This window comes from Zea mays, chromosome 9 (assembly GCF_902167145.1).
Source record: "Zea mays cultivar B73 chromosome 9, Zm-B73-REFERENCE-NAM-5.0, whole genome shotgun sequence".
Taxonomy (NCBI): Eukaryota; Viridiplantae; Streptophyta; class Magnoliopsida; order Poales; family Poaceae; genus Zea; species Zea mays.
The window spans coordinates 154,065,738-154,076,031 of NC_050104.1; the positions used below are offsets into that span (position 1 = coordinate 154,065,738).

The 10,294-nt window shown below is 49.3% G+C and overlaps 1 protein-coding gene across 11 annotated transcripts; it reads right to left on the bottom strand.

Annotated features, from left to right (window-relative positions):
* Nucleotides 1-2,966: 2,966 nt before the first annotated feature.
* On the bottom strand, nt 2,967-10,019 carry LOC100192802 (uncharacterized). Of its 11 annotated transcripts, none has more exons than XM_008659842.4 (8): nt 9,578-10,019; nt 9,021-9,097; nt 8,694-8,765; nt 8,460-8,497; nt 5,333-5,376; nt 4,903-4,949; nt 4,361-4,499; nt 2,967-3,660 (listed from the first exon to the last, which is right to left on the bottom strand). In XM_008659842.4, the coding sequence occupies exons 1-8, from the start codon at nt 9,665-9,667 to the stop codon at nt 3,490-3,492; spliced, it is 678 nt and encodes a 225-aa protein (XP_008658064.1). In that variant the 5' UTR covers nt 9,668-10,019; the 3' UTR covers nt 2,967-3,489. The 11 variants fall into 11 exon arrangements, 7 of the variants coding, with proteins under 7 accessions (XP_008658064.1, XP_008658065.1, XP_008658062.1 ...); XR_004852374.1 differs by having other exon boundaries at nt 2,974-3,660; nt 8,460-8,511; XR_004852373.1 differs by having other exon boundaries at nt 2,974-3,660; nt 4,361-4,535; nt 8,460-8,511.
* Between the last annotated feature and the right edge of the window lie 275 nt (nt 10,020-10,294).

Sequence of the window (10,294 nt, forward strand, 5' to 3'; positions counted from 1 at the left end):
GGGCGCGGGGCCGCGGGCGAACGGCGTGGGGCTAGGCGCCTGGGCGCCGCTGCTGGGGCTGGCGGCTGGCCGGCTGGGCGTCTCCGCGTCTGTTGCCTGCTGGCTGCTCGGCAGACGTACGGCGGCCGGATAGCTGATTAGGGATTTCTGTTTTTTTAGGTATGGCTTGGGCCATAATGGGCCCTCCGCCCCTGGCTCTCTGCAAGTATGGTAGACAGTCCGGGTATAAAAGCCGGATCATCTGCACAGGACGCGGACCGTCCGACCCCTGAGGCCGAACCATCCGCACTACACCAAGACACCTCCAACGATGTACCGACACCTATGGAGGAAGATGACCTGCAAAGAGAAGACCTGGTCGACTACGGAGCTACGCTAGAACACTTAGAAAATTAGGAAAAGCAATGTGGCGAATTGGTCAGGATCAGTATGACGCTTGACGATGTTGGGACTCACAGTTCGATCAAAGTTAAAGGGGTCACGTCCGTTGAGTCAATCATCGAGACAAAGGCTATTGTGTATCATCCTAGTAAGTGGCGAGGTGTCTAAAAAACTGATGTGATCACATCAAATTTGAGCACCAATTTAAGCAGGTTAACCAATTTGTTATTACGAGGAAGGATGGGTGCCGGAACCGCAGCAGTGCCTGGAGGGTGGTGGGGACTGCGACTGCCTGGTGGAAGCGAGCGAGCGAGGGAGGGAGGCGTGGCGCGCGCTCGCTCTGCCCGCGACAGCTAGCCTATTATGATGTTGCGCCTCACGAAGCAGCGGCTGCTCTGCTCCTTCCTTTTCCCGTACGTAGGCGAACTCGAGAGCGGCAGCTGCCCCCCATCCGCCCTGTACTTTTCCCTCCTTTGCGTTCCGCGTTGCTTTGCTCCTCTCCTCCTCGGCTCGGTCTCTCTCTCCATCCACTCGCACGCAGCCAGAGATACACGGTGCGTCGCATTCGCACAGTGCAAAAGCCGCGCCGTTTCCCTACTGTTTTCCCCTGAGATGAGTCTAGTCTAGATTAAGCCCTGTTGTTTTGTCGCTCGGCTACTGGACGATGGGCCATGGTTTGGGCGTTTGGCACCCGGGCCGTCATCAGCTCCTAACGTCTCGCCAATCATGGCCACGCCACACGTCCTTCATGCATGCGTGCGTACGTCTACGACGCGATCGATCAGGCGAATCTCTTTTTTCTAGCACGCGTCAGCTTGGCCGGCGTCGCTAGTGCGTAGTGCCTGCTCTGTTTCTTCTCCTCGTCCCTAAACCAGCCAGCCCGGCTCAGACAACGCAAACTGCACAGCCAGTAGTAGTACATTAGACCAACTCCAGCAACACTCCGTATCCCACTCCGCATCCGCATTTTGCACGGTCTGAGGCACTATTGCGCGCTCCAGCAGGCTCCGCATCCCTCTCCGCAAAATGGACGCCGTGTCCCTGCGCTCCCCATTTCTACACTTTCTCTCTCCTCTCCGCAGCTCTCTGCGTGCGCGCGCGCCTGCTGGCGGGCCCCAGGTGTCATAGACTGCATGCGGAGTGGGATGAAGAGTGTTGCTGGAAACGGAGACGGATACGGAGAGGAGAGAGAATGTGTTGGCCGCGCGTTTTACAGATACGGAGAGGAAGTCTGCTGGAGTTGGTCTTACGGTAGAACGCCAACCGAAATTAATAGTACTATTGTACTAACACCATCGGCCCATATTCCCTGGAGGTGGTGGAGGACAGACAGGAGGAGGGAGGCTGCAACACCGTTTCTGCGAGCACAGACGGCCAGGACCAGGAGGCGAGGCTGGAGCGGATCCCGCCGAATCCCATGATGCCTGTGCTGCGCTGCGCTGCGCTGCTACCTCTCTCTCTGCCCGAATCTCGCGGTACGCGAAAGCTTGGCAGGCGCAACGACCGTCCGAGAGAGAGGCCTGCCCAGCGTCGCGCTTCCTTCGCTCGCACGGGAAACCTACGCTCCTGTCCTGTGCCCCGTGCGGCGGGGGGGGCCTGTGAAGTGTCAACCTACGCTAAACCAGCGGACATGAGGAGAAATAAAGGCTGTTTGGTTCGCGTGCGGGCGTGTGCAGCAGCAGCGGAGTCTTAAAGCATGTTATGATTGTTTGCCTGTTGGACGTATACAGTCTAGCTGACGCAAAAATCGTCGACCGGCCAGGCTCTGTGGAGATGCTCGCGAGGCGTGTATGCATAAAGCTGGCGGCATGAATAGGCACGGAATATGAAACCTTTTTTTAAGTCGTTTTTTATTATATTTTTTAATTAATAGATTCAATCAGCAAACCGGTTTTATATTTGTGTTCGTCAGATTTTTATAAACAAAATCAGATTACTCGTGCTATATAAAATTTAGAGATTTATTTATTGTACACTTGTCTATTACATGTTTACATGTTTTAGTACAAGCAACCAAACACTTGCCGTATCTAGTCTGAATTCACTGACGCAAACAACCAAACAAAAGACAATGTACGAATCTAGCGTGGGCACGAGAAGCCCGGCTCCTTACATACGGGCCAGGCTAACATTATGCAGCAACCAATCACATATAGAAACTGAACAAGGATCCTTTTAGTATAGGGACAGGCAGAGATACAAAGCGAATCGTGCTGTTGCTTCGCCCGCCGTCTGCGTTTTCCGCAGCGCACAACGGGCAGCGACAAACAGCAGAAACAGGAAACGTCAGGTTGCCGCGACTGGGAACGAGCAGGCAGGCCGACAGGCTTTCGTGTGTTTGGTCTGGATCTGTCTGCAAATTTTTGACGTTTTCTGTATGGTTTGCTTTCAAGTCTGCCTACTACGCAGTGATGGTTATGATTCAATGAGTTCAAGAGAAACGTACGGGGAACCGGCTGCAGCAGTCCTCGTGCTTTAAGGAAGACATTTGGTTTGGAAATATACCATCGTCAATCCAAAGAGCGTGTATTTTGCAGCAGAGAGAATGAGTTTGGGATCTATCTCCAACAGATCACGCAAAGGGGTTAGGGGTATGCAAACGTAAAATGCCTCTCGCACGGCACTGTATAAATCTGCATATGCATGATCCAACTTGGAGAAACAAAAATTTGCGTACCACACACGCACACACTGTTCGCTATGCAAATGGCTAAAATGACTCTCCAAAAAAATGCATTTCATTGATGGAGGTAGCCTATGGTGCAGACGGCGCAACTTGCAAGGCAGCCTCGATCAATCGACAGCCCAAGGCCCCATGCCTATTAACACGGACAGCCTTTAGGATCGAGATCTTGCCCGTGGCGGCGCAGCGTTACCATCATTTGATTCGATCGCGGGTATCTTCCAATCAATTGCGTATCTAGGCATCTGAACTGAACCACGACGTTGCACCAGGTGTTTCACGCGGGACAGAGCAGAAAGGCCCGCCTTCATGATGCATGCGTGGCTGGTGGGTGCTCGTGGAATGTCGCAGCGCCCCCGTAACTGATGAACCTTGCGTTTGAGTACCCCCCAAAGCAACAAGTCCGTGGAAGGGAGACGCACGGCCTAGTTTACTTTGCAAGACTGGGACAGGTAATCACACCCTTCGTACACCACTAGCCCGGCTTTGTCCAGCTCGTTTTCCTGGAAGCAAGCGCACCTTTGGCTAACTTGTCCGGTCAGAGCTATGTCACCTGGCCTCCTCACCAATCTTGGATAGCCCGTGTCGCACCAGACCTAACACAAGCAGTACGGTCTTAGTTAGTAGGTACCCAAAAAAAGACATCCGTAGCAAAAATGTAAATTCACACAAAACAGATTAATTTCGTCAAGGATCGTGAGAAATCCCCAACAGAGCATTGTATCATTTTTCATTAAAGAATAAAAGGAACAAGTATAGACCCAGGAAATCCCCAACAGAGCATTGAACCCTAAACCTAGCTTTGATATAGAGACTGCAATTTCACACTTCTATTGCATAGAGGAGGGTTACATATAGAAACACACACTCTAACAAAATACACAGGAGAGCATTGTATCATTTTTCATTAAAGAATAAAAGGAACAAGTACAACACCAACTCCAACCCCTAACCGTTCAGTAACATGCACGCCATTGACTCAAAAAAAATGACCAGACCTAAACAACCACTGAAACTAGATAATCCAAAAGAGTAAGTCTAGGAGCTGCTTTGCACCTTCTACTACAGCCCTCACAACCTTATTTATATCAGGAGAAAGAAATAGGGTTCAGGATGCAATTTTGTCGATGTCTAACTTTGGTATATTGACTATTTTCATTTGATTAGTTTGTTTGAATATGGAATATGATAGGAAGAAGCTCAGTTCACGAAGGTCTTTCAAGATAAATAAAAAAATATAACAACATCAGATAAAACCATGTGTCAACAGAAAAGGATTGGTACAAGGATACTTACTTCTCCACCTTCTTGCTGGCTCCATTTTGAATTGCAGCCAGGTATTTTAGCTTCATCACTCTTCTGCTTTTCAAGAAGCTGTGCACCTCTCTTTGCCTTCATTTCTACACCCTTCAGATATTTCGTAGGATTCCCTTGACTGTCATAGTAACGTCCAATAAGTTTACCAGCAAATCTGCATCATATATGCCAAGAAATGTTACAAGGGTATATATTATGAGTTGAGTAGTTTCTCTAACATGATCCACTGTGTGTTCCATATGGTATACACATTTGGTACTAACTGAATAACACATGGTATGGACATATGGTGGTGATGGATTTAAGAACATGATCAAGAGAATCTAGAGCAAGTGCTATAGCACAAACACATAATTAGTGTTCCAAATCGTGCTCCACTAGCCTGCCTAGGGACTAGGTGCCACCAAGCTGCCAGCCTAGCACCTAGCATTTCCTGGAAAACTGCATACAGTTCTATGAAGCCTCATGAAGGAAATAAGTAACATGAAGAACATGAAGGTGGCTCTTAGAAAGGAGCTCACATATATCTTTCAAAGTAAAACTTCCTCCAATCAACAATGCTGTTTACCTGAAAGGAAGTTGGAAATCAATCATATTGAAAATAGTGGAAAAAATAAAGAGAGAAAATTAATTTCTAGCATGTCCACACCTATATCCATACAGGCTAGAAGCACAAGAGAACAAAGCTTAAACTGGAACTAACTCTAGTAATTAAAAGGTTGGTAACTTGGTACATAAGCAAGTAAACACCCCACTAGATTTTGCACAAGTGGTAAGAGAAGGAGACACTACACTTCTATATTTCAGTTGAAACTCACTGCCATCCTACCCTTGATTTATCAATCATGGTACTTTTAACATTTTTTTCACAAGCTGTATATGTCTAAGCTTCATATTTGCATTAACTATGAGGTTTACTAATACGAATAATCCATACATAGTGTGTTATACCTCACTGCTTGATAAACCCTGTAAGGAATCAGTCAAACCATCACCTGTTGAAACAGAGAGGTTATTCTAGTAAAAGGATATACTTAAGCAGTCACATATCATTCGTGCTTAATGACCATTACTTTTTTCTTATGGTGAAATTATTGTTTTTTAAAACAACTTTATTAGAAGCAGAACAGCTAGATTATCCGTTAGAGTATATTAGACAACTCCTGATATGGTTGGTTTATAATTGATTGTAATCCTGGAATAACCTTTCTTATATTTAGGATAATCTTACCTTATCTCTAGGATAGGCTTCTTGCCCTCCAAGTCATGTACTCCTATATATTCTCCCTAGAGGCTCAATGCAAACATCCCACATATTATACACATTCTCCTTCCTTCATGGTATCACAAGTTTAGGTTTTCGATCCAACAGGTGTCTTCCGCTGCCACCGCCACGCCGCCCCCGGGGAGATCGTTCTCCGCCGGGGGCAGCGTGGCGGTGGCAGCGGAAGACACCTGTTGGATCAAAAACCTAAACTTGTGATACCATGAAGGAAGGAGAAATCCCATCGCGCGTCGCGTCATCCAACAGCAACAGATCAGGAGTGTCACCTGAGGGTATGTGGATCCGCAAGATTGGGGCTTCTCCGTACGCCGTCGTGGTGACGGCCGTGAACTTTGGCGCTTGGTCGGGCCGCTCTACGCGCCGTCATGGAGGCAGCAACAAGCGCCGACCTGCCCATGCCCCACCTCCGATCTGTCCCCCTCCGCCGCGGACCAGAGTCGCGTCTCTCATTGTGGGCGGTGGGCGTGGGGCCGCTCCGCCCCTCCGTCGCGGGTCGAGGCCGCGCCGAATCCAGTCGTGGGGCAGTTGTGCTCTTACGCCACGGGGCGGGCCGCGGCTCCCGCTGCGAGGCCACGCCGTCGGGCCTCCCCTCGCCTTGGAGCTGTGCCATGCTCCTCACCGTCGAACATTATGTGGAGAAACGAGTGGAGATGGGTGCAGGCTAAGCACTACCCAGATTTGTTGTTGTTGTTGTGTATCTTTTTCTTTTTTTCCCGATCAGAGATCAGGTTTGCGTCGCCCACCGCCAGTCGACTCGCGCGTCCTCGACATCGGCTTCAACAACACCGGCTTCCTCATCTTCTTCGACGGTGCAACTGGCGTGGCCTGCAACGTAACTGGAACGCCTGCCTGTGTCGCGCCTCTTCGTTTGCACGTCCATCTATGTCAGCTCGTCTCGCCACCATCGATCGGGAGGCTCCACCACTGACATCACCATCGTCGTTTCTGCCTCGCACGTCGTCGGCCTGATCAACCGATCGCGGGCGAACCACCCTCCCGCGACGTTTGTCGTCCATTGCGTGATGCTTCGCCAAGCAAGAGGGCCGTCGATGCGTCGCCTCCTCGGGCAGCAGCATCGCCGCTTGTCGTTGACCAACGTCGTTGCATCTACATCATCGTCGACTTCGTCGGTGCGCGTCTCCCGCGCATGGTTTGAGCAAGCTATTCGACACATGCGAGTTGCGACAGCACACCCGTCGTTCTGGGTTGCGAGTCCTCCTGCATACTGCGTCAACACCTTGCGCTGGTGTTGCACCTGCCCTAGGGGTGACAGCCACCGTCGCCGGTCTGCACCGCACTTGTCATAGAGTTCTTCGCCGACAAACACCACCATCGTGCTCCACTGGCACCATTGAGGCTCGTTTCCTATGCGTCGTGGCTCTCACCGTCGCGACTCCAGGAACCTCGATATGTCGCTACGCCTACCTCTTCGCTTCGTCCAGCACAACCTCGTCGCCAGCATCATCGTCTCATCCTCGACTACTTCGTCTACTCCGCTCTGACAACCGTGCGTTGCGCCGGCACTCCCGCCATGCTACACCACAACCGTCGCGGAGGCTGTCTCTGCTGGTCCCTTGAGATGCTGGCACATATGGTTGGGGCCCTCTACCTAGTACGTCCGGTACTGGCACCACCGACACGTGAATTCATCCACGACACGTTTCTAGGCTTGGCAAACCTGGAACACACATCTTCCATGGTTTTTTGACGCGTCGCCCTCGGGATCAACACCCTCATCTGCCTCGACGCATCACGCCTACGTCTACGGCGACTTCTCAGCGCCACCATCACCATGGCGTCCTCTAGCGTGCTGCGGGCTTTCCCGCATACCGCACCAGCGCCCGCGACTTGTGCGGCTTGTCTTCTCCGACGTCCTCGATAGCTTCCTCGACCACGGCTACGCTACGCACGTCACCTCGACGACGGCTCGACGCCCTTGCAACGCCCTTGCACTCTGCTACCTCGACATTATCGGCACAAAGGGCTATCATCTGCATGCGCTACTCCAATCGCAGCATTCGCACAGGTGTTCCTACTGTGTGTGTGTGGGGATATCTCCATTATTCTCTAGTCTGTCTGTTTATGTTGCTAACGCTACAACTGCGGGGGGATGTTAGAGTATATTAGGCATGTTAGGGTATAGTAGGCAACTCTTGATATGGTTGGTCTAGGATTGATTGTAATCCTAGGATAACCTTCCTTATATTTAGGATAATCTTCCTTATCTCTAGGATAGGCTTCTTGCCCTCCAAGTCATATACTCCTATATATTCTCTCTAAAGGCTCAATGCAATACATCTCACACATTATACGTATTATCTCCTTCTTTCATTATCTTTCATGAAGTTTGGTAAAGGCGGAATTAAGATCTTTCATCCTCCACAAAAAAATAAGTCATAATTCAAGTATCTGCTTCACCATATAACAAGTCATAATATCTGCATTTTTTCACCAATATAAGCCCCGTATTTCTTTCTACATTAAACCAACAGGCAACTTTTTTTCACTCTCTTTTATCCCATCTTATAGTGCGAATAGTCAGTAGTAACTGCTTCTAAGATATTGAGTAGGCATGTTCGTTAGATGTCTTGGTCGTTCCATCTTTTGGCCCTTATGAAATTTGTAGAATCAATATACTGCTAGGAGTAAAAAGATCATGCAAAAGAATGTTTTTGCTTTTGCAGTTCAAATGATCAAGAGGGCACCAAAATTATCTCTATGGAACCAACATTAACTCGTGGCCATCAAAATAAATTACTAAACTAACCAGCTAGCGATAATATGCAGACTTGCCTGTAAAATTTCCAGAAACAAATGCCCGTGATGCATCCCTGTCAAAAGAATGCTGTTGTAACATCAGCATGTGAAGCAGCAAAGCAAAAAGGATATGGAAGTTTTGATGTTTGCCAAAGCTGAAACATAAGAACTACCCTCCTATAGTCTATACTTTATAACACCAAGCTACAGCATACAATGTAATTCATAACAATGAAATCGAAAGGGGCACTAGAAATCTAAGACTGCAACCTCCCAGCAAAATGATGATAACCTCCTCCAGGGCCATAATGTGACCTCCCTTTTGTGACGTCAAACACTGAGCTGCAGTGTCAAATAAAAACCAACATCATCCATACAAGCCAAGCCAGTTGAATAGTCAAGACAGTACACTGGAATTTACTGAGAACTTCATTTGTAGAATTAAAAAGAAGGTGTGCTGTGTCACTGTGTGCTTGAGTTTTAACTTATTTATCATATCACAGTTCCCTTTTCTCACGGTAATTAAGTATCTTATATTTAAAACAAGTCGGGGGCAAGGAAATGTAGGCACATGAGGGCAAGGAAAAGCGTAAGTACCCCAAAATCGCGAGTAGTATGGGCAACCCCTCATCGGTTCCATTGTACAGCGATAGCTCCTCCACTGTCCACAACCTCTGTCCATCGCAACATGAGACTTAGGTAAGTAGCAGAGAACAGAGGACGTGTTCCACTATTGAGAACTTGCAGTTGCAGAGGTCGAAAAGGGCACAATGTTAGTCAGATGCTAGAGCCACAAATCAGACGAACAGCTCCTAGACAACTTTTAATGTTCATAAGGCATCACATGAAATCACCGGAACTCACTCGCGTAGGTTACGAAATGCCACACGATATGTATGTGCTCCATATGACCGCATCAGGGCATATTTCGATGCACATGTATTCACCTCAATCCACATGTGTTCAAGTGGTAACACATGTGGATTGAGGTGGATACATGTGCATCGGCCTCAAGCTATTAGTCGACGATCACGCCTAAGGCTACGACTGGGTGCCACTGTTTGCAAACGCCTTGTTTGCTTCCGAAGACTAGATAAGATCATAAGAGAGATCTAGCTCACAAACTTCGAGGTAGCGAGGAACAGATGACAGACCGGCTTCCTGAGGCGATAAAGCTGGAAGACGACGGCAAGTAGCGCGACCAGCAGCGCGAGAACAAGGAGGAAGCGAGCACCGCGCGCCATCGCTCTGGCTCCCAAGAGATCCGCAAGGCCGTTAGGTCCACCAAATCAAACTGCCTCCGTGGCAACGTAACAGTATCGGTTTTGCTACCGATCCGCCTCAGCCAGCTAGGGATGCCCTTGGGACCGAGCAGCTTAGCTTCGGCGGAGGGGCGAATTGGTGCTTGAGGCGACTACCAACTGGACAGACCTCCGGCTCCGGGTCGTCGGAGCGGAAGACGGGGCCGGCAGACCGGTGGATTTGGTGGAAACGATCGACGAGAGGAGCTGGCCGACAAGCTGATTGGGCTGAGCCGGGGCAGACTCGAGTCAACGTACGTCTTCGAGATGGGCCGTGTGGAGAAACGCGCGGGGAGGACCATTTGACTGGTCTGGGCCGAGCCAGACTTGGGTCATTGGACGCCTTTGAGGCGGGCCCTTTCCTATGCCGTGTATTGGTTTCGGCGCGATTCGCTGTGGTGAGTAGAGATGACAATGGGTACCCGCGACCCGATACCCGATGGATATTTACTTCATTAGGGTATGTATGTGAGCTAAATATTCTACCCGTGGGTCTGTTATTGGGCAAAAATCTTCACCTAATGGGTAAACGGGTATTAGAACGTTCCACCTTCAACCATACCTGTTAAC

Bases quoted from the DNA above. Each gene is read 5' to 3' on its own strand.
- LOC100192802 (NM_001358574.1), bottom strand. From the start codon at position 9,667: ATGGCGCGCGGTGCTCGCTTCCTCCTTGTTCTCGCGCTGCTGGTCGCG. The intron at 8,766-9,020 runs GTACTTACGCTT...TTGACACTGCAG, and splicing joins ATACTACTCGCGATTTTGGG to CTCAGTGTTTGACGTCACAA. The intron at 8,498-8,693 runs GTTGCAGTCTTA...TTCTTTTGACAG, and splicing joins TATCATCATTTTGCTGGGAG to GGATGCATCACGGGCATTTG.